Genomic DNA, 23,889 nt, shown 5'->3' on the forward strand with positions numbered 1-23,889 from the left:
AGCTGTGTAGAAAGAAGCACCGTTTTAAAAATCCCACATAGAGTATCTTTGGACACTTATGTAAAACTTGTATGTCAGTATTTTAGCTGAAGACTGAGAATCAACTGGATTTATGGGGAGATAGTCCTCTATTTTACGGTAAGTTCTATGCTTACTGTACATCTCCCAGGTCAGTGGGGAAACTTGTATTATGTTGTACTGTGTTATTTAAAGATGCTACTACCATATGCAAGACAATTTGTTTTGCTTTTTTTATCCTTCCAATTGTTGCAAAAGCTGTGTGCTGGGTCATCCCCACAACCACTGTGAACAAGGACATGGACATGCCTTGCGACGTGGCATGGGTTAATGACCAAGGCTCAGGACCCCACAGGGCACAGAGGCAAACTAGGCTTGTATTAGCATTAAACCTGTGACTTGAGACTGCATCATACTGCTTCATTCTTAAAGACTTGAAGGACTTCCGTATTTTCTACAAGTTAATCTTAGGCAGTATCAGGGCTGTTTTTCGTATATGATCAAATCACTTAATCTAATTATGCCCCATTTTTTTTTCCTGTGATTTGAAAGCATCATGAAAACCTTTTATATATGCAGGTTTATCTGTTACTACTATGAAGAATTAAAAAATTCCAAAGTCTTCTTATTCAGAAAATGTTAGGCCAGATTCTGTAATCACCTATGTTAAAGAACAAAGCTAAACAGCGAAATCAGGAAGCAGGTAATAAAAGACAGATCACATTTAGACAAAGACATGGTTACTTTTTTATTTGAAGAAAAAAAAAAGTATGGTTTAATAAATACTGCAGAAACATTGACCAAACAAACATACAAAGTGACTTCAACAGTTTAAAAAATGCAACAAAAGTTCTGCTTTATAACAGTTATAACTTATTTTCTTTTTACAATATTTAAATACAGAAAGCACTCGCCAGCTATTTTGTAATACTGCCCAAAGCATAATGCTGCATCAATCAAAGCATATTATGTTGGTAGAATGTCTGTATTTTATGGGAAATGACTGGAATCGTATTTTCTTGCAGAGACAAAACAAAGTGCTTGTAAGACATAGAACTGAGTGTTGTAATTACCTTAATCTCTCCTGCCACAATTTAAGGGGAGCACAGCTTCAACACTTCAAAAACGAAGCATTATCATGGGAAAGAAAGCTCGTTTTCAACAAGCGCCAACAATAAACAGGTCAGATCTGGTTTAATAATCTCTAAAATGAACTGGTCAAAAATATCTGTAAACTATTTTAAATGCTTATTATTTTACGTAACAACAGCGACCAAGTGCTGAACATGGACCTTGGCTGTGTCTGCTCAGTGAGGTTTTAGCAATCACGCTCTAGAAATGCCCTGGTGTTGTGTCAGGACTGAAACTCTATTATATAATCTTCCACTAGGGATTCTCTAAAGCTTGGGTAAGTGAGTTCTCTCATCAATGTTCATTTAATGAAAGTGAAATAAACCAACAGATCATCAGATGCTGCCAGTTTTGGAGCTCCAACCCAAAATAATAGTCCCTTTGCTTTGTATTTTTGGTAACTTAATTCCAGACAGCTTAACTCACAAACTGTGCTTTCCGCTACTATTCTTTCCTTCACTCATTACCTCTTCTGGTGAAAACAGTAACTACCTTTTTTCTCTCCTTGGATCATTCTATGACGTCAAACCAAGACACCTTTTATTTGACTTTGCATTTTTATCAACGATGGCAAGAAAATCACACAACTTCTTTTCTAAACAGCGCACAAAAATATTACATTGAGCAATTTACCACTTTTTAATGACAATCACAATGAAGAACAGAACCATCAGACTGAATAAAAATCGACACTTTTTTTTCCTAGTTGATCTATGCGATCTTTGTAGTGCTGGTCTACAAATCTTGCAAGATTGCAAAGGCTTTCCTTAGAACCATCCTACTCAGCTATCTTCAGGAAGGCAAGATTTCAACGCCTCATAAAGTTTTCCTCTGGATATATCCCCATGGGTCCTGATACAATTTCCATTTTAATGATGAGCTAGAAAGAAATTAGATCACATCCTCTAGAAAACTAAATGCTAAGGTCACAGTGCCAGTTCCCCAGTGAGGACGGTATATTAACATATACTTTTTGTAAAGGAGATTAAAACATTTAAAAATGAAATCAAAGTAGAGATCCATGAATAGATTGTAACAAAAACAAACAAACAAACAAAAAACCAACAAAAATGCAAGCACCATTCAGAGTGTGATTTTTCTTCTTGGAGGTACTCGCATCCTCCCTCATCTTCCTCTAGCTCATTTGTATCTCCATTTTTTTGGCATATTTTTCAAGTCACACTTCAAAACTCTTCCATGTATTCACTTCTCACCACTTGGTCTGCATGCCGAATCTAAGGACAGGATTCCAAAAAGATGAGTATCCTCTCAAACACCTCCGAAGCCTCTGGTATACATGACTTTAGCTGTGCACTTCATTTAGACTTCACCTTTTTGTTTGCTGTTGTTTTTTACACTAGATTCCTTTGTCCTCATTAAAGATAATGAAAGATTCACATCACAGTGCAGCTCTTCGCTTTGTCCTTTCGTAAGTCCGTAGCAACTGCCGAGAGTTCTGGTCTGCTAGGCATGTGTGAAATCCGCTTTGTGGCTCTCTGTGATTTGTTCCGCTTAACGTTTTTATTTGTCTTATTTACACATGCCAAGGTGGCAACATGAAAAATGTCTCTGACACTATTTTCCGACTGTAAAGCTGAGCATTCGATATAAGTAGCTGCTCCAATCTGTTTGGCCATATTTGCCCCCTGAGAAGCAAAAGAAGGGATTTTAATCAGCAATAAGACTTTGGGGGAAAGTTAGCTAGTGTCTTCTAATACCACAAAATAATAATGCATTGCACAACGTTTACTGATATGTTAACTGAATTTTCCAAGTGTCACTGCAAAAATAAAAGTTGTTAAAATTTGAACTGCCTTATTTATTACTTCATAAATATTTGCAGTCAAGAGCCAATTGCTAAGATATCCAACTCTCATGGCTCATTAGAGGTGTTAGAGCTCTGAATAAATGATAAAGGCTGATCTTAACAAATGAGGACACTCATTATCAAACACTTAATATGAGGTGATTCAAAGAAGTATAGAGTGGAGCTAACGAGGTGATTCATCTTCACTATCAACTGCAAGCAAGAGTTAACTGGTTACTCAGGCTTTCCAGGGTCACAGCAAGCATGGAATGGCCCAGAGAATCTTACTGGTGAAGTAAGTTAGCTGAAGGTCATGAACATAAACTCCACATTTTCCACACAGCTCTGGCTGTGGCGATGTGGCCTTGAGAACCTGTTCCAGCGTCTCCTGGGGGACTCCATTTCTCTTTTCTTGAGGGTAAATGGCATTCAAGACTAGTGACTAGGTTGTACCAAAAACAGGGGCAATGAATGAAATTTAAAATTGATTTTGAAATGTACGTGATTGTGTCTTACTTAGGGCCAAAATAAGTTGAGGAAAGGAATACTACTATTGTGACACCTGTTATATCAAACACAAAATACGTAATTTCTAAGTGTGAACCATACCACCAATATACGCAACAATAAACATGTGCACATCAACCAAAACTACTTATTTAAAATACTAAATTTTTGCTAATGAGAAATGGAAGACTAAGAAGACTGCAGTATTTAAAATGATGATTCTTAATACAATTTTGGTATTTCAACATGAACTCTCTTTAGATTCTGGTTGTAGGTTTTACGAGAATGAGCTTTTGAAATTGATTCTCATTTCTACTTGGGGGAAATGCATATAGAAATGAAGACTCTCTGAAAGATGGTGTTACGGAGTGCTCCAGTTTACTGGAAACAGCCTTATTATTGTGCTGCCGACTGTAAAATCAGATTACCTCTCTTAAAGAGTATTACTGATTTTGACCACATTCTCTGTTAAACCTATTGAACTTTAAACATACTTGGAGTTGCAGAAATATACAAGGTTAGCATATCAACTGTTTATGTACCCAAATATCATGTAATTACACTAATAAATGACAGCATTTTAAATTTCACAACTGACCGCTGGCTGAGCATTTAGAAAAGCAGCTACTTTTTACTTTATTTATTGTGACAGTCCATCTCTTTCACTCTTTCTAAAATCCACTTTTGCACATGGGCAACATATATACCTGGTCATAGGACACTGGCGTCTGCCTGTGATTGGAGAGTTCTACTAATGTACTAACATCTGTCCGCAGATCAGACTTGCAGCCGACCAAGAGCATTTTGGTATTTGGACAAAATTCCTGGATTTCACCTTTCCACTATGACAGAAAAAAAAAAGATTAAAAATGAACAAAGTAATGGCATCCATATCATAAAAACCATTTCTCCACTGGCAGACATTAGAATGAAACTCAAAAAAGATGTTAAAAAAGAAGTGTCCCTTGAGATGAAGAAGCAAACTTTGCATTTATCTCCTGAATAGATGCGAAGTTTTACAACTTTTTAAGCATTAGAGAATGATTATGTATATTATGATCGATTCTCCCTCTCTGTGACTCATCTGTTGCTACTGAAAGAGATTTGGTAGATGTTGTCCAAAGGTAGCTTCAATAATGTCTTAATTATTGGCATGTCTCTGAAAGATAAATGTGTCTTAAGAATAATTATATATCCTAACAAGTGACCACATCCTTCGATGTGTGGATCTGATCCTCCTTAACTAGAAGGCTGGGGATAAGGCAGAGGCAACACTAGCACAAGTATGCATTCCCTGATCCCATCATGAAACAGTGAAGCATGCCACTGCGAGCTGAGGCTCTATTTAAGTACCTGAAATAGTTACTAAAACAGAACATCCTGCCTTGAAGGAGTTTCTATTCACATGGTTCCATCAACACAGATCATGACATTTGCAAAGGAACATCTCTTGGTGATCAGGAAGGCAGCCGGTCCTGTAGCTCATATGCCTTCGAATTAGTTTAAAACTATTTCAATCTATTCCAATTTGTCTAGTTGTTTCATGATCTAACAAGAATTATTAGAACCCTCAGCAATGCCTGGCTTGGAATTCCAACTGTCCTTTTTAAGAACAAGCAAGTGGCTTTTTGTAGCTTCATTTCCTCAAGCTTGAGCTCTGCAACAGCATGGGAGTCAAGGGTTCAGGGCGGTCACAGGAGATCTTTGGCCTTTGAGGGCAGGGCCTGGAGAGGCTGAGATGGGGAAGTGGCGCCTGACTCTTCCCACCCACATTCACAAATATGTAAGTGTTCTACAAAGTACTGTGGCCGTGACAATGATGATTAAGACATAGCTGTGTCTTCTGGAAAGAAATTCACAGAATACTGGGGGTGATGAAGTCATGTATTAAGTATAACACAAGATAAGAGGGACATCCTGCAAGAATAACTTAAAAGATCACTAGAGGAGACATCTCCAAATCTAGGGGCGTACTTTGGGTAATGAACTCTAGTGCAAACCAGTGGATTCAAAGGAGTAATATACTTTCCATAAGAGCCCATTGTGTTCACTTCTTCCTTTTTTCCTTCCTTCCTTCCTTCCTTCCTTCCTTCCTTCCTTCCTTCCTTCCTTCCTTCCTTCCTTCCTCACTGCCTCCCTCCCTCCTTCCCTCCCTTCTTCCCTCTCTCCCTCACTCCTTTCAGAATTATGTAGGAACACCTACCATATGCTAGGTGGCACTAGCATTGGAAGTGGAAGGTGAACTGGAAAAAAAAAAAAAAGAAATTCTTCCTACTTCAAGTCATTCTAACCTCCTCTTTGATAGTGAAGGACTTAAAGGCTTCCATTAATCAAGACAAACCACAGGGGTTATCATGAGCCTTAAACCTCACAGGAATGTAAAACATACTCATTAATATCTATAAGGCCAAAGTCACTATTCATTTGGTCTTAGAAGAAAAAAGCAAAATAAAACAGGAGAAAGGCTTTTCATCATAAATTATGGATAGCCTGATACTACATCAAATAAAATCTCCAGTAAATAAGCAACCCCTTTTATCTCCAGACAGAACTAGACATGTTGTTATGTTGCTCTTCAGCTATGTAATGACTTTGGCCTCCCTCCGCATGTCTAGCAATTGTTTACAAGCATTAAAGACAGGAAAGGTGTATTCCTGCCTGGATTTGACAAGCATTAGCATTATTTGTGTTAGATATGTATTACCCAAAATTGAAAGGAGCTAAAAAGGGAAAAAGAGCCTTTGATCTATTAAGGAAGTCATATTTTATTGAACTCTGTTTGTAATATTTAGTAGAGACAGAAGGATGATTATACTTCAAATCCTGATTTCACAATGACACACAAGCCAAGCAATCAAATATAATAGAGTAATGTAAACTAATAAAAACACACAAAATACAAACAAATTCCACTAAAAATTAAAACCAAAAAAACAAAACCAACCTAGGCACACCTGCATGTTTGTCTTTCTTAATCCATACCATACTCAGACTGGGCTGCATGGCTCACCCCTCAGCTGACACTGCCTTGCTCTCAGCCACGTCTGGTGTCTAAGCCAGTGCGTGGAGGAGAGGGAGTGCTCCACCAAGGGTCTGATCCTGAAGCCCCACAGCACACAGGCCAGGTCTGAGAAAACAGCTAGTGGCTAATAAATGCTGATCCATGGACTTACACAGCACGGGCCTTCTACAACTGCCTGCAGGCTGAGTCCCTGCTGCTGGAGGTCAAGAAATGCCCCTTCCTCCCACTGGCCTCCCTACTTCCTGTGACCCATCCTGTAATAGGTCCTCTTCCTCTTGATCTCCCTCTGGTTCCTTCCATCCATAGCTTCCTTAGTTAGGTTCCTTCTTCACCTACAGAACCTGTCTAACCTTTGACTCCATAAACTATGTGTACGTTATAACATATAACATGTTTACAAGCACTGCTTCTACATTACTAGAAAGATACCTGATCATAATTACTAGACAGATACCTGATCATCAGACAATTCACATTGGATACATCCCTATTCCTCCTATACTAGTTCCATTTCTGTTTCTAATACCATAACTAAAACACAGCTTATTAAAATAGCCATTATTGCATTCCTTTCACTAACTGACTTGAGGTCAAATGTAAATCTGTAAACTAAGGTGCAATCGGTTGAGTCACTGAAAGAAGGAAGGAAGACATGAATATGATAGTAATCAAATATAACTGTTTTCAGCTGTACTATTTTCTCCCGAAGGACAAACACGCAGGCCCTTGAAAGGTATTCTGTTTCAGAGCTTCATGAAATAAAATTTCAAGCATGTTCATCTTCAAAAAGTCGAAACCCCATTTTGGTGTGAAAGGGTTCTTTCTAGTGTTTAATTACAAATTGTAAGGCAGGGAATTGACTAGAGTCTTTGAGTTCCCCAGCAAACCCCATGTTTCTATTTATATATCACCTAGTACTGAAGTGTGTCATCATTCCCCAGCACTTGCCTTTTTGAGGACACTGTCCAGGGTCTCTGGTCTACTGATGTCAAAGCAAATCAGCACGGCATCCGAATCAGGGTAAGAGAGGGGGCGGACATTGTCATAGTAAGGAGAACCTGAGAAGAAACAAAGATACACAAATTTTCAGATGAGAGTCCCCTTGTCTGTCATGCATTAACTCTACCCTTTCGGGCTAAGTCCTTTGACTGTCACATCATGACCTGACCCCCACTTCCCCTAATTCTTGGAAAAGAATTCAAACAGACACACAAAAGCCTGCTTAGAAGCATATGATGAATGAAGCCTCACATGTATCTGACATAAATTCAAGAGGAGGGCCTGGATCTTAAGGTGAAATCTGTATGGTTCAAAGACTAGGGCCTGAAGTTACCTGGGTGAAGTAGGGAAGCACCTGGGGCCAGGTGGTCTTGAGTGCAAACCTGCCTCCACCACCAAAGAGGGAGGGGGCAAGGTAGCTTTAGGACTCTGTGCTTCTGATTCTTCACTCATAAAATGAAGATGCTGACAACATACGTACCTGAGATTAAGTAAACCCAGGCAGTGCCTGGCTTTTAGTAAGGGATCAATACATATTCACTATGGGTATTATGGTTGTATTACCACTACTGTTAAAAGCTGAGTGGTAAAAAGAATCAGAAACTGAACTACTTCTTGGGAAAGAGACCTAAACTCAAGATAAATCTGACAGCAGGATGGGGGTGAATGAGGGAGAGCGGAAGAGGGAGGGTTCAACAACTACGCAAAGAGAAACCACAGTGTTACCCCATCTCCAAGTTGTAAGTTTAGATAGGCTATTGACCTTTGAGCTTGCTTATTTTAACTTATTGCCAAACCCTATACAGATTTTCTTCCTGTTACAACCAAGAATGTAATAAATGTCATATAGGATCATGTCATTTTACAGAGTCCCATCTCTGAGAGTGACGCTAAGGCATGATCCAAGGATCTTAACCTGAATTAAATCCAGGGTACCCTAAATGGCAAAGGCACCAGCCAATTACTTTAACCACAGAACTCTCTAGTCAATCAAGGAAGTTTTTCTATTTCTTTAAGAATTCCAAAGGATGGGCAATTACATGAGGCCAATAGTTATGAAGTGATTGACTAGAAAACTAAATACAGCCTGTCAAATGCTGCTTGTTTAAGAAATCGTTTTAGGTATACTGACATTTCACAAGCATCACATGAAAATGATTTTACTAGGCAAATATATACACACGTATGTATCTGACTCCAGAGCAGAAAAAGAAAATCTAAACCACCAAACTCTTTTTAAAAGTCTATTTCAATTTGACATCACTTTCCATTTTGAGCAGAAAAACAGGACATGTTGTCCCCTGATAAATCAAAACCTCAACAGGCAAAGTCAGGAAGAGAGACTTAAAAAGCAGCTTTAAAAAATATCACTGTTTATATTTCTATCAAAACAACATTTGCTTGGAGGCTGTTCTTGTGATCTAAAAGGCACTGCAGTCAGGGGGCATCACCCTCTATTCACACAGTACACTCTGGGTCCCTGGCATCCGCTGCAGAACCCCAGGCAACAGTGCAGCTTTTTCCCTAGCTGCTTTACGATGGAGAGTGACAACTTCAAGCCACGTGTGTCTGCTAAGCAAGGAAGAAAAGAAAGTTACAAGAATCAGGAAGACAAGTGTGAATAAATAGAGAATTAAGTCAGAGCTGTTCATGAGCTGCAGCAGCTGCCTACCCACATCTGGAACCAGAACCCTGGCAGAGCAGAGGCTGACAGCTGAAAGATATTTCTCAAAAGCTTAAAGGGTTTAGAGTTTAAGAAGTCAAGTCATTTTAAGTATGAAGGTATATTAGAATGAGGCTGTCTCTGAAAATGACAAGCTGTGGCTGCCTTTTCAGTCGCTGAAAAGGTGAAACTCTGAGGTGAAGAGAATAATTCACAAATAGTTCACTCATTTGAACATTTGAGAGGCATCAGAAACTAGATGGTTGAACACTATTTACAGCTACATTAGTATTTCTGTATTACCTTTGAGAAGTTCACACTTTTGCAACTAGAACCTTTCCTGTTTCTGTGTCCAAAGTCTAACTCTAGCACAGCACCTGCTGTAAACATTTGAATGACTCTTTCCAAACAGGGAGTCAGAAAATTCTAGATCATAGAGTGGAGCTCCAAATACTGGACACATAAATGAGAGTTTCCTCTGCTCCTCAAAGTCAGCAAGAGACGACCTGATCCCAGACCCAGGAAGGCAAAGCTGCCAACAGTTAGGATTGTCAGAAACCTAAAGAGGCTTCAGAGATCTCTTTTCCCAGAAATCACTTACAACAGGAAAAACCACTGTCTCCCTGTGGAGAGCTTCCAGTATAAGCAGACCTGGTATCTTTAGAGGACAGTTTCAGGTACCTACCAGCTCCTTTCAGGATACGATCTGTATGATGTGAGGGGACTCACTGCTAATTCCAGATGTAAGACTACTCTATGACAATGGAGACCATCTTTTCCAAATACAAAAATTAGGAAACGCGATTGAAGAAATACAAAGAGGATGAAAGAGTTTAATTGAAATTGAGACTGCCCAGGAAAAACCTGAGGAATGGTTTCAACATTCAGGTCACCATGTGACTGCTGGGAATACCCCTCCCTTTGTGGACTATGTTTCCCGTCTCCCACCCATTTTATGGCCACAAAGGAGATCTGGCTTTGTGCTCAGCTCTGTGTCACCTGCTGGAGACTGCTACCTACTAAAATCCAGCAGGCTGGCTTCTGTGCTTAGTGCATATATCCAAGTATTTGCAAAATTTAGACTCTGGCCTGATTTTAAAATGAAACAGGGTTCTCCAGTTAAACCAGATTCTCAGGGAAGTTTGTATCTGCTTTTGTTTTTACCTGGTTAACAGTATGAGTGAAAATACATATGTAGTGCAAAGGTTTATAAGAAATAAACCACTGTGCTTGTGGAGGTAGACAGGTAATTTTTCAGAGCTTTAACATGATCTAATTAGGGATGCCACTTTGATCCCATTCTATTACTTTTGCTAATGAACAGTGCTGCTTTTAGATCAACACAAGTGTCCAAAGGTACTAGTAAAACTGATTCCCATATTTTTTAGTTATAAGCATAATTTGACTGGCAATGACAAGAGTAATTTATTTAAAATAATAAGACCATTTATTCACTATATTTTCGATAGGTTAAGTTTATCCTGTCATAGATAGCAGTGTCTATTGTCTCTATTTTTTCATAGTGAAAAATATTTATATAGAATTATCAAAGAACTGTCGCACCAGGAAAGATGTAATTCATCAGCTCAGCAGGACTTTCAGGATAAAAAAAACAAAGCAAAACAAAAAACAAACACGCACACACACACACACACACACACAAACACCTCCTGTGTAACATTACAGTGTTTACTCTGTGTTTAAGCACTTGGAATTCTTCCTTTTCTTCCCCAGAAAGTCCAAGAAACTGCACAAAGGAAGTAAGGCAAGCAAAGCTGGAGAGGGCATGGTGGAATCACAGGCATGCGTGAGATAACACAAGCCAACAGAAAAGGAAGAGGAATTCCAGAAATGATTCTGTGACGTGAGAAGCAATATAGAGGAGCAGAAATGTCACCAAAGGAAGGAGCTGAAAGTCAGTGGGTAAAGCAGGAACAATACCTGCCCCTAACTCCTATATCCCTCCAGGAAAGTCTTACAACACCCTGCGAAGCCAAACAGAAAACAAAAAAATTAACTTCTATAGGTATTTCTTAAAGATGCACATGAAAAACTCCCAAGGTGCTAACTATAGAACTAAACACAACACAAGCAGGAGGACTCAACAGTTTTTACTCAGTATGAAAGTATTCAACTTTCAGTGCAGTACATGGTAGGTGCTGATATACATAGAGTACGTGCTCTAGAATGGACTAAAGTCTAGTAACATTTAGGAACTGCGTTTTGCTTGTCAAATAAAACTCTTTTTCAGCATGTGGAATAGCCTAATGCATGTGGAAATTCTCAGATGCAGCATTTCTCTGGTACTGTATGAAACTTTTCTAAGCTCACAACCCTATTCCAAGCTCCTTTTTAAGTAACCTGCCAGACCTCTGAAGGGAAAACTTTGGGAAACTCTATATTGTAAAGAAACAACTACACTATATATGCAAAATGTGTGCCGCCCTCACCCAGAAAACATAATTGAAAGGCTTTGCTGGGGATAGACTGGAACAAGTGTACACTTGGGGTTCTGTGAGTTGCTCAACTTTGGCAAACATCAGCAAAGTTCTAGAGTGCTTTTGAAATTTCAGATCTACCCATCTTTATATTCAAGATCATTAATTCTGGGTGAGAACAAAATTTCCAGCCAAAGAAGAGTCACAACGTGCCTCACCCAGAAACTAATTCTTCAGACACATACCTGCTTGCTGAAGTCACCCTTTCGCAAAGATAGAACACACCATATATGTACATACTTAAATGTATATGTAAGAAGATTCATGCCCAAAAGGGAGGCTTTATGGAACCTTTTGCAAAATACCAGTTTAAACACTGTGAGGCTTTAGAGGAGTCAGGGAACTGGAAACTCTTCTTGTTGAATATTTCATAAATATAATTTATTTAACTTGAACCTTCATTTGAAAAGCTTCCCTCTTCCCCTTAAGAAATTTTTACCAACAACAGTAAGTTAAAGCTCTTGCATATTTTTGGCAGAGAAAAGTAGATTAACTTTTGGTATTTTTAGTGACCACCACGAGCACATCTGAACCCAGCAGCAGCTAACATGTGAGAGGGCCTGATCTGCCCAATTATTACAAGATTGCATTTCCTCATGCCATCTCTAATCACAGTAAAAGGTTTAAATTAGCAGCAATCTCAAGAATGTGAATCAAGTCTGGGCAGAACTTTGGTGTCTGACTCAGTATAAGACTGTTCAGTTCTTGTTTCAAGTAGTCTGCACAACAAATACCATGCCTGCAAATATGCAACACACACTCCCAGGAAGAATATTTTGTTTGTTTCTTCCATGGATTCAGATAATAGGAACTATGAACAATCTTATAAAATTTTGTGGGCATTTACATGTTGCTATTAAGATGGAATAAATGTTTTCTATTTCTGGGGGCAATGCAGATACAAAATTTGAAAGTCACACAGCTAGATATGTTTGGCCTTTAAATAAAGGTTTAGCTCTAAACTCCTAATCTTATTGAGATACTTAAAAATATGTAAGAATCAAAAAATTTTACTGACAGTGGAACCATGGTTAAGTCAAGAGCTTTAGGGATAAGAGTGTATGTATATGTATATGCCTAAAAGTAAATAGGGATAATGGATTCAAGGTTTTGTTTCATATGATATCTAAGAATCAGATTTCTTGGAGTAGAATCCCATAAGTGAATTCATCTTTCCACAAACTATGTCATCAGGCTCATTTTTCAAAACCAAAGTGCACAACACCTGGTCAAACTTCTGAGGCAACTACGTTCCATGTCAATAAAATGTCTGCCTTCCCAAGAGAGACTCTGAGAAAGTGGCCAATATGTAGCAACTGAGAAGTCATTTAAAGGACATCAGAAAATGACTGAGCCACGACTAATTCATTTGGCACAGCCCGCCAGGCACCATGAGCTAACTGGAGAAAGTATTGGTCCTTGGTGTCGTATTTACATGTAAAAGAACTGGATTAATGAGGAAACATCTGGTTATTTCAGGTGGTATCAGAATGACCAATTTGGATGCTTCACTGAAATGTGCAACTTAGCGAGAAACCAGATTGGAAAAAAAACAGCACTAAATGGGGCTAAAAAAAAAAAATCTACAGACAGATTTTTAGACATAGAAAGAGCATTCATATCGCCATCTCCCTTTTTTTAGGAGGTTCCATGGTTTAAATGGAAATTATCGCATGCTGGACAAATCTCCAAATGCAGTTTTATGTGCTGCTTATTGGAAACCACCATACAAACTATCTGTTTTACCTTAACCCAGGTCTCTTACAGAGTTTCAGTGTGGAAACTCAAGAACTCAAGTTAAGAATTAAACCTAGTTTTGAAACCCTAAGCTCCAATGGATCATTACTACCTGATGAAATGCCTGGTTTCCTGCAATTTCACACTTGATATTCAAATCCCAAGCATCCATGCTTCTCTGGCTCCTTCATAAATTCTTAACCTCTTCCTTTCTCCAAGAAGGTTAATTTAAGTTATAATTCTCAGCTTCCAGAATCTTGTTTTCTCTGAGAGCCACTACATGTAAGCAAGTTTCCATGTGGGAGGGATGTTAGAAATTTCTTAGAACTTAGTCAACTTCTAGAAAGGAAAGGAATTGTGGTGGGCCTCAATGAGCATTAAGTCATGAGTTAGGGAGCCTGGGCTACCCAGGTGACCTTCAACAACTCTTTGGATCTTGTTGCTCCTGGAAAAATCCAGCTTTAGAACCTCCAGGCTCACCCTCCTATAAACAGGTATTACAGCACTAGACAGGAGGAAGTTTTTCTATGTCCTCTGTTTGTCCTGTGGGTATTCAAAGAAGGTTGTCAGGGAAGAAGGATGTCTTTACCCTGTTCAAATCTCAGTCTACAGGCATCTCCTCTCACCTAAACACCTGACACTTAATCTGGGCTCCTCATTTGATTTCTTCTGTTCGTTTGGGAAAGCCTGAATATTTTAAATGTTATTGTCACTTGTGTTTTCACCATGTCTGTCTTATCACATGGTGAAACTGTGAGTACCTAAGGGCAGAAGCTGCTCTCGCCCAGTTCTGTACCCCTCCCATAGCATCTAGCAGATTGTATGCACACAGAAAGCACTAAACCATGTTTACTGACTTTATAATCATTTTTATGTCTTGTCTAGATGTGTTCATTTATACCCTAAATCACCAAAAAAAAAAGGGGGGGAGGGGGAGAGAGAGAGCAGTGATCTCTTTTTAAGCTGCTTTTCTGGATTAATTATATACTAATCTCCAACACTGCTGAACCATTTCCATCCCTATTAAGAAATATTTCATTAGAGAGCTTGTCACCAAGACCATTCTTCATACTTGATGTATAATAAGGTAAATATAACAACTTAGATAGACTTCTGTTTATAGAGAAGTTTGTTCTCATATTAAGGCCATTGGGTAATTAAGATATTTTTCCTCCCTTTTTCTCTAAGAAATAAAGGATACTACCTTAACTGTTAATAATGCTAAAAACTTAAATAGGAAGTACTAACTTTAGCACTCAGGGCTTGAAAGAAACTTGGATCATGACAAGATTCAAAAGAGTGTTCATGAGGCAATAGCATAGTTATTGTGGGGAATTTTAACGGCTGAATTGAATATATTAAAAGTAATAATAAGCCTTAAATAAAATGTGCATTAACTTGCCTTGGTTAAAAGCTGGAATGAATGATTATTACTCCCTAAATCACATGTGCTGAAATTACACTGCAATCAAATCTCTCAGAAAAAGATATGGTGATCCTTAAATGACTATGTTTCTATTATTAGTAGGCATTTGGCTTCATGCTACAAATTACTTCTATGCTTGGCAAATGTGGCCAATTTTGAAGCACAAGATATTAGAATTACTTTGGTCTTACTTATTACTTCACAATTGAAACTATTATCCATTGTTTTGCCGAAACTCATTGGGTGAAATTTGAAAATCAATGGGAGCATTTCTGCAACTATTAAGAATGTTCATTTTATAATGAAAAATATTTTTTAGGAAAATAAAGAAGTTATGGGTCTTAAAAATTCCCTCTCATAGATGATTCCTACAGCATTTTTACAAAGGTTTTGTTTACTTTTGTTGGGGGGCTGGAGTACTGTAGCCCTAAGAATCGACTGGCAAAATGCCTTTTGTAGTTGCTTTAACTGGTGTGTGCAATGGGAAGGGGGGGTAGCTGTTTCCTATCTGAAGAGGATCCAGAGGATCTATAAGCCCTAGGATGTCTGACAAAGGAAAAACATTGCAACCAAGTGGAAAAGGGCACTGGGGTTCAAGGACCTGACAAAATTGGGTACATTATGAGTTGTCAGTGAAATACACGCTAAACTGGAAGAGCTGCTTTTTCTCCATTATCCCACCTGAACTGTATGCTTCTTTTTTTTTTTTTTTTTTTTTTTTTTTTTTTTTTTTTTTTTTTTTTTTTGGAGACGGAGTCTCGCTGTGTCCCCCAGGCTGGAGTGCAGTGGCGCGACCTCGGCTCACTGCAAGCTTCGCCTCCCGGGTTCACGCCATTCTCCTGCCTCAGCCTCCCGAGTAGCTGGGACTACAGGCGCCCACTACCGCGCCCGGCTAATTTTTTGTATTTTTAGTAGAGACGGGGTTTCACCGTGGTCTCGATCTCCTGACCTTGTGATCCGCCCGCCTCGGCCTCCCAAAGTGCTGGGATTACAGGCGTGAGCCACCTGTATGCTTCTTAGGGGCAGGACCATGCTTAATCAACACTGTATCTGTAAGGTCTAACAGAGGGCCTATTTATAGTGGATGTGGAAAAAAAGGAAGAGATGGATGGAGAAAGGGAGAAAGGAAGGAAATATTAAGTTACTGTGCCTCAAAAAGCAGGAAATTAATTATTATTATTATTATTTTTTTTTGGTGCAAAGCGACTTCACGTATCCTACTTTCACTTGATAGTCTTACCCACATCCAAATTATCAGAGTTTTGCATATGCATGATCATGACTGCTAGAGGCAAAAGTAGACCCCTTAGGAGAAGCTGTCCAACTAAAGAGGCCAGATAAGAGAGGAACTACTTCTGTCTTCTAAATGGTTGCCCTTCTGCTAGGAGGGTAAACAGGGCAGGAAGTATCATTCAAAGGACAATGTTCACCCCGTCTCTCTCCCTATATAAGAGCAGTCAGACACACCCAATTTTTCCTGTATAAGTCTCTTTCACAAAGTTCTAGCAGGGAAATAAAAAGTGCAATTTATCTGACATTTAGAACTTTATAGACTTGGCTTGGATCTTTTCTCCAGAGTTAAATTGATGGCCTTTGGAAAAAATAGATGTATCAAGAGGCATAAGGCATATGCAATTATTTTTACAATCTGAACTAAATAAATATTTTAGTGGGCAAAGAAAATGTCAAACATTTACCAAAATATAATCCTGTCCAGAAATTTGCCATGAAAAGCTTGGAATTAAATGGAAAAATGTTAAAGATCCTTGAAATAATTAGTTGCTGATGCAATGGTTCCTGCTATATATAAACAACAAATCACCTTTGATGGAAACAGGCTATTCTTAGAATTTAAGTAAGCAGTGCTTGGTGACTGTGTTTAACTAACTAACATTTCTCCTTATGAACAACATAATGGAATTCTAAATAATTCCCTTATGCCTCTTTTTTCCATTTGTTTAAATCTAAATTCTAACTAAGATTTCATTACTGGATAATTTTGCAGTACAAAATTTTCTTAATCACATTTTCAAACCTTTATATTTTAGTTAAACACACATAGGTTTTGGTTTCATTAAATAAAAAGACAAGTGATTATTTCACTACAAACTTCATTTCAGATGATTATCTCTAATTCGGTGAAAGGCAATGTTTATAAAGTTGCCATTCTTTGTGCACAGGTAATTCAGTGTGAATAAATGTCAGGTAACCTCATCTCCTTGGAAACTATGCATATCATTACTCATTTATTCATTCATCAGATTGTATTGGATAACTACTGTGTGCAAGGCATTGTGCTAGATGTGCAAAGTCTGTAGAGTTTTGATTAAATGCATGAAGATACCTGAAGTGGTATTTATCTGCACATTCGACGGACAGCCTCCAACTATAAACTGCCCACATTTTATTTTATTTTCTAACCTTTATCAAACAATGTGCCTTTTCTCCCCTAAAAGAATCAATTTAGCCCTTTAGGCATCGAATTCAAAATATCCGTTGGTGGTCCTGTGACTCTCCAAGCTTGAGATAGGAAACGTATAGCCCAGCATTCCTATGATCCCACCCGTTCCCCCTCCCTGTCCAAATGGGTTTCATTCCTAAATCCACCAGGAAGCCTGGCTCTGCCCAGAACCCGGCTTGCTTTGTAGGCTGTAAAAACCCCAGCACGGGATGCCAGATCCCCTAAGACTAAGAGATGAAGTCAGCCAACATCCTGGGAAACAAAAAGACCTGCCTGTCCAGCGTAATGAAGCCAAGAGGTGTACAGTGGGAGAGACCCTGCACATCATCTAGCTCAGTGTCCTCTTTTTACAGATGATGAAAATGAGACCCAGGGAGGCAGGGGATTTGCACACAGAAATCCATGGTAACCAGGAGCTAAGATCTAAACACAGCTTTGTATCAACGACTGGATCAGACCCACTGCTCCACCCCGTGCCAAAATAATTTTTATCGTGCATTAGGTCCAGACAGGGCTGCAGGTCGAGGCAGGGAGTACTGGTGCTTATTATTGGTACCACACCAGCTGTGCCATCCAGTAGGCATAACAAATACATACCATGATGTCTGGGAATCAGAGCCCAGTAAGTACCAGGCTGTATAATAATTCTGATGATGGGACCTACTGAAATAAGGAACCACTTGAATTCTGTCTACCAACACCTTCTCCATAGTTTCGAGTCTGTGTACAATCTCCACCAGAAAACACGGCGGCAAAGACCTGATTCTGCTGCCCTTGGAACGGCTGGAGAAAGAGCCTGACTCCAGGGGGAAACAAAATCAGCCCTTCTCACTGCAGCAGTCGGAGCATCTGGCACCGACCGTGAGAGGCGCTCGCTCGTGCGAGACTTCTCGCTTGCCTTTGTGCTGGGACTGCCTCTGGCGACCCTGTCAGTCTGGTTCCTTTCTTGCTCTCTGATCTCCCGCGTCCCCTCGGGGGCTCCAGCGGTTCAAGCTTAGGGTTATGGGAAGCTCACAGGAACACCTCCACGAGGCCACTCCCCGCTGGGCGCGGCTCCACCTCAGGGCCTCTCCGCCTAACAGCAAACCTGCTTGTTGGCACTTGCGCGTTCCTCCTCGCTAGTTTCACCCCGGATTTGGCTCGGTCCACCAGCAATCCAGCTCCCTGCTAAATTCCCAGCCCTAAGCGCAGGGGCCTTTACCTAGCCTTCCCAGTGGGTCCTGCTTTTGCACAGCCGACACCCTTCTTGGAAACAAACTCGCTGGACACCGCAGATTAGGGCAGCGGGTGCCTATGTCCCAATCCAAGACCTCACATGGTGCTCCCTTGCCGCTCCCCGGCCTTTGACCTGCCCCAAACCCCTAACTCAGCCAGGGGGCCGGATGCCTTCCCACCGGGAGGGTACCTAGCCCTCCCTACCACCGCGCGGCAGGTAGGTGGGTGGGCGCACGGGAAAGCAATAACCCGGCCTTGAACCTCAGACCAATGAATATAACCCACCGCGGCGCCAATAATTCAAGTAGACTGGAAGGTCAAAGGCGAATAGTGTTGCCTGCGGCCTTGGAAGCAAGCAGAGTGGGGGATGCAATAGAGGTCAGGAGGGACTGGTGTGGTGAAGGGGGAACGGCGTGATCACTGGGATGGAGTGAGGAAAAAGGGGAGGCTCGGTACAGGTGGCAACCGAGGCGCCGCGGGCGGCCAGCGGCCCTAAGAGGAGGCCCAGCAGCTGCCGGGCCCCTGCGCCACCAGCGCATTCCTGGCTGTAGGCGTCACGGGCGCCGCGGCTGCCTGCGCTCAGTTTCTCTCCCCCAAGAGCGGCAATTGCACGTAACCGCGTCGCCTCTGGGATTTTCTCCCGCCTCCCATCACCCCCGCGGCGCTCCCCGCCTCCCTGCCAACCAGCAGGTTAGATCTAGGAGGGGCGCCCGCCTTGAGCCGGGTGGTTCCGCCGAGGCGCACGCAGCGCCGCTGCAACACCCTTCAGCATCGGGCCACCTCGGCCGACCCAAGGCGACTTGACCACGGCTCCGCGGGCAGATTGCTCCGGGCCACCTAGTCACTAGTGGCTCCAACCGCGGGGTCACCCTGCGGGCACACAGCGCCCTCCTCTCCCCACTGCCATCTCCTCGTCCACGCTGTCGTCTGCCGCCCCCGCCCAGAAGGGATACAATTTTCGCCCACCAGGGACCGTGGGAATCCTTTGGGAGGGCCAAAGTTAATGGAGGGGCGCAGACGGCTTGTAGCGCGCGGTTCCCGAGACCCGCCGCGCATCCCCCAGCGGCTGGAAACCCGCCCCAAGCGCCACGCGGTCCTCCCACTCTTACCCGAAGTGTCCCACAGGCTCAACTCTATTCTTTGTGTGTCGATTTCAAAACTGGCCGTGTAATTCTCAAACACTGTAGGAACATAATTCTGGATAGACAAAATGGGCGAAAGAGGGCAAAGAGGTTATGTTTAAATGCACGACACCCGTTGAACACCCTTCGCCTCCCAGCTCCCCAATTAAGAAAGAAAACCCTCACACATCAGACCACACACTAAGCACATAGACCCTTTCCGAAACCCCTGTCCTACTCCCCACCCACCCGACCCGGCTCTCACAGACGTGCTGACCCGAATCTCCCAACCCCAGGTTATGCACACAGGAACGAACAAGTTTCAGGAGCTAACCAGCCCATGTGCAGGCGCGTCCCAATCCTAAACGTTTCCAGCGCACTTTCCCTTTCCCCGCAGTCTAACCAGGGGAAAGTAGCAAGGGCGAGAAAGACTTTTTTTTTTTTTTTTTAAGCAAAAACGGGTGAAAGCGGGGAAGCCCACCTCAGGACTGGAATCCCACTGGCCGACCCCCTCCTGGAAGCCGCGGCCGGCCACACTCACCTCGGGGAAGCAGTCCTTGGCGAAGACATGGAGCAGCGCAGTTTTTCCACACTGACTGTCTCCCACCACAACTATCTTGCATTTCACGTTCTGATTAGGATCCATGATAGATTTGCTGGATAATTTCTGGCTGGCTCTTCTCTCCTTCATTGATGTTGCCTTATTTTCTCTTGGAACAGGAATTTTCTCTTAAGAAGAAAATATATTTCTCTCTTTATAAAAAGCAGATATAAAAATAAATCGCAAGGCTGATGGGCAACCCCTGAAACGCGGCGCAGACGAGGAGGAGAACGAGAGGAGGAGGTTGGTTACTCCCCTCCAACAAGTTTTAAGCCTGACTCCTCACCGCGCCTCCCAAGTCCAATTCCAAGCCGACTGCTTTGTTTCACGCTCTCTGCGCGGCTTTATAGGCCCGGCCTTCCAATCCTCTTCTTTCTCAATGAGAGGAGGAAACTGATCTGCCTCCTCCCCTTTTATGGAGCCTGGGAGTGAGCGCTGTTGCGTTGCTTGCCGAAAATGTAAGCAGTGCGCCCTCTAGGGTGCCCGTTCGGGATCTATTTCAGACCAAGGCTCTGGGACAACATGAAGACCCCAAAGATGCTTTGCTGACAAGTCCACAGGGCAAGGTGGGAAACTGGCATCTGTGGATATTGATTTGAACTACAATCCCTTTAAATATAGTTTAATATAGGGGCTTATCTGTAGAAGTCTCATGACTTTTTATGAAAACAAACATTTCCCACCCAAGTTAAAGCACAGTATAAAACATAGGAAGCAAATCTTGGGTGGAGAATGGTTGAGTGGTTCTATTTTTTTTTTTTTTTTTAAATGGTTTGTGTCAGGTACATAGGCCATGGACCAACAGATTAGCCTCATTATTCCAGATGCAAGAACTGACTTGGCTGGGTCACAGCAGTACACTGGCTTCTGAAACCTGTCAGGCAGAAAGGTTTTGAGGAGTGGGTACAGGAGGTGGGAGGGGAGAAGAAAGAGAAGTGGAAGATGCCCATCACTGAGTGACAAAGGCCATTGGAAACTCAACCCTAGGGACCCAAACACTTGTCAGCTTAGTTACACCTCCCCACACTTGCAGTTAGGAGACTGGGGGTTGGCGGGGGGCAGATGTTGATATTATCTGTTAATTCTTTTTTTTTTTTTTTTTTTTTTTGAGACGGAGTCTTGCTCTGTGCCCAGGCTGGGGTGCAGTGGCCAGATCTCAGCTCACTGCAAGCTCTGCCTCCCGGGTTTACGCCATTCTCCTGCCTCAGCCTCCCGAGTAGCTGGGACTACAGGCGCCCGCCACCTCGCCCGGCTAGTTTTTTGTATTTTTTAGTAGAGATGGGGTTTCACCGTGTTAGCCAGGATGGTCTTGATCTCCTGACCTCGTGATCCACCCATCTCGGCCTCCCAAAGTGCTGGGATTACAGGCTTGAGCCACCGCACCCGGCCCTGTTAATTCTTTATAGCCTCCATCTTCCTGGAATCAAAGCACCCTAGGCTTGACTCAGAAGGCACAAATATCTTTAGCTGAAAAATGCAGGTACAACCCTCCACCCTCTCCTCTCCCCTCCTCCACATCCATCTCTCTAGCCCTCCTACTCTTCCCCGCAAGCAAGAGTCTTAGAAAGGACCAGAATAGTCCACACATTTGTTCTTTTTCTATGAGAAGTCTTTTTCTCATCTTCATCTCCTGCACCCCAAATGCTCAGGAGGTTTCAATTGTTACAATATAGTGGGACATTGGCGAAAACCAACTTATATGGTCCCCTATGGAGACTCCTAGGCTTATAAATGAGAAGAAGATGAGGTGAAAACAAACAAAGCAGAAAGTTCAACATGGGAAGTGAAAAGGCACAATGAAGACTGATCAAAAGCACTGTTGTAAGTAGTGGACTGGTAGGGCCCCTGAAGCCTAGGGGATCCAGGAATGATGTCCTATTTGGGGCTGAGAAAATTGAAGCCCCCTCAGAGAGCACAGACTCAGACTCGATCGGTGGGTCTGTGTTTACACAAGTGGAGGGTTGACCCACAGACAAGCGGGTTGCTGGCCCTGCTAGGGTTCCTAGAGCAGCCTTTGCCAATGTTTGTTCTTCCGAGCTGTAATTCCCTGCTGACACAAAGGGTGCCACAGCCCAATTAGTAAGGGTGACACTGTACCAGCATCACCATTGAAGATTCACCAAACACACTGATGTTACAAACATTTAGAAAACCTAGAGAAAAGCAGACTATTTAACATAGTTTAACCTAGTATTTCCCAAAACTACTTAAACACAGGAAACATTTATTGAATTATTTACATGTTTGTTTGTTTAGTTGTTTAAAAAGCAATGGGCATAGTGGTTGGGGCAGATCACAAAGAGGTGTATTTGGGTCTTCAACTTCACATTTTCTGTATGACCTTGGGTGGATTATTTAGCCTCTCTGAGCCTCAATTTCATCATCTGTAAAATAGGAGTCATAATGGTAATTAGGAGGAAATGCAAGTGAAGTTTGTAGAATGGTTTCTGACACAATAAAGAGTCCTTGACCTATATTGTAGTTTGCATGTAAAACCTTATTTGTACTTTTCAGAACTGTTGAATGTGTCTTGAGAAATTTTGGCTTCATTAGTGGACTCACTAACTGGAGCTGGGTCCATCCCATCTTTTGTCTTATTTTTAACTTCCAGAGATATGATTTGATCCTCCATATTTCTGAACTGATGTAGCTTATATGGTTAAATCACTTTAACAGAAATAATTAAGAATGTTTACAAATTGGCCGATCAATGAATAGGGTAACCATATAATTTATCATCTAAGCTGGGAAACTTTTGAGAGCAGAAGAGGCACTACCAATGACTGTGGCTGGACAACAGGGGTAAACAGGGTCTACCCCAAGCAAAACAAGATGCATAATCACTTCACCATAGAATCATCTGGAATCATAGTGGATGACTATTTTTGGAAATCAGGTGACCTGAATTTCCAGGAATCTGCCAGTTGCTGAGCAAAATTTAATGGATGTATAATAAAGTAGAAAAACCAACTGCCTGAAGTCACCAGGATTTGAATCCCTCTAGGGTAAAAATTCTTCCTTTTCCTTTTAAAATCTCTAGTGTTCAGTGTGAAGTGGATACTTAATATATTTTAAAATTCATGTAACATTTAGTTTAACAATGATTTATTCGGCGTCTGCTGTAAACCAGGCACTGTTCTAGGAACTGCAGATATAGCAGTAAACAAGACAGACCTGTTTGCTACTCTCAAAAAGCATACATTCCAGGCAGGAGATAGACAATAAATAAAGAAGTAAGACCATCCCATGTTTTCTTCATAGAAAACAGGGCGTGGCATGATTAAAGCACAGTAGGCTAGGGATCAGACCCGTGGTCCAGAAGAAGGACGCTCACAGGCAGTGGAAAGGTTATAGGCTGGAGGGAAAGGGATTGGTCGGTTTGAGGAACAGAAGAAAGGCCAGAATGATGGGGGCCCACTGAAGGAGGGAGAGCGTAGGTTGGGAAGCAAAAGCAAACAGGCGGGGCTGAATAATTGGCTGTAGAATTTGGATTTCATTCTCAGGGTAATGTGAAGTCAGTCATGGCAGGACTTGGAACAAGGTAGCAGCATGATTACATGAATGAATGAATGAACGAATGACTCCAGTTCTTGGTCTGCACTGTCACTCACTAGCTGTGAAACCTTGATGACACTGCTCATCTTCAATGAGAATATGGGATCCAAGTATACCTAAATTCCTGG

At 41.6% G+C, this 23,889-nt stretch overlaps 1 protein-coding gene and 1 long non-coding RNA gene across 3 annotated transcripts in view; both read right to left on the reverse strand.

Annotated features, from left to right (window-relative positions):
• Positions 1 to 753: 753 nt before the first annotated feature.
• RND3 (Rho family GTPase 3) lies at positions 754 to 20,563 on the reverse strand. Its single transcript, XM_007964953.3, has 5 exons — positions 20,147 to 20,563; positions 19,594 to 19,681; positions 7,434 to 7,543; positions 4,171 to 4,305; positions 754 to 2,795 (listed from the first exon to the last, which is right to left on the reverse strand). Exons 1-5 carry the CDS (start codon positions 20,294 to 20,296, stop codon positions 2,544 to 2,546), a joined length of 735 nt encoding a protein of 244 aa, XP_007963144.1. The 5' UTR covers positions 20,297 to 20,563; the 3' UTR covers positions 754 to 2,543.
• Positions 20,564 to 22,412: 1,849 nt separating this feature from the next.
• The window catches only part of LOC140712566 (uncharacterized), a 48,364-nt gene continuing 46,887 nt past the window's right edge, over positions 22,413 to 23,889 (reverse strand). For both annotated transcript variants that reach the window (XR_012094184.1, XR_012094185.1), the window contains one exon: positions 22,413 to 22,590. This is a non-coding gene — a long non-coding RNA (uncharacterized lncRNA). The remainder of the gene's footprint in view (positions 22,591 to 23,889) is intronic.

Source organism: Chlorocebus sabaeus, chromosome 10 (assembly GCF_047675955.1).
Source record: "Chlorocebus sabaeus isolate Y175 chromosome 10, mChlSab1.0.hap1, whole genome shotgun sequence".
Taxonomy (NCBI): domain Eukaryota; kingdom Metazoa; phylum Chordata; class Mammalia; order Primates; family Cercopithecidae; genus Chlorocebus; species Chlorocebus sabaeus.

Coding starts and splice junctions, on each gene's coding strand:
- RND3 (XM_007964953.3), bottom strand. CDS start 20,296: ATGAAGGAGAGAAGAGCCAGCCAGAAATTATCCAGCAAATCTATCATG. Junction 19,682..20,146: donor CCAAGGACTGCTTCCCCGAG/GTGAGTGTGGCC, acceptor TTGTCTATCCAG/AATTATGTTCCTACAGTGTT. Junction 7,544..19,593: donor GAGCCTGTGGGACACTTCGG/GTAAGAGTGGGA, acceptor GTTTCTTCTCAG/GTTCTCCTTACTATGACAAT.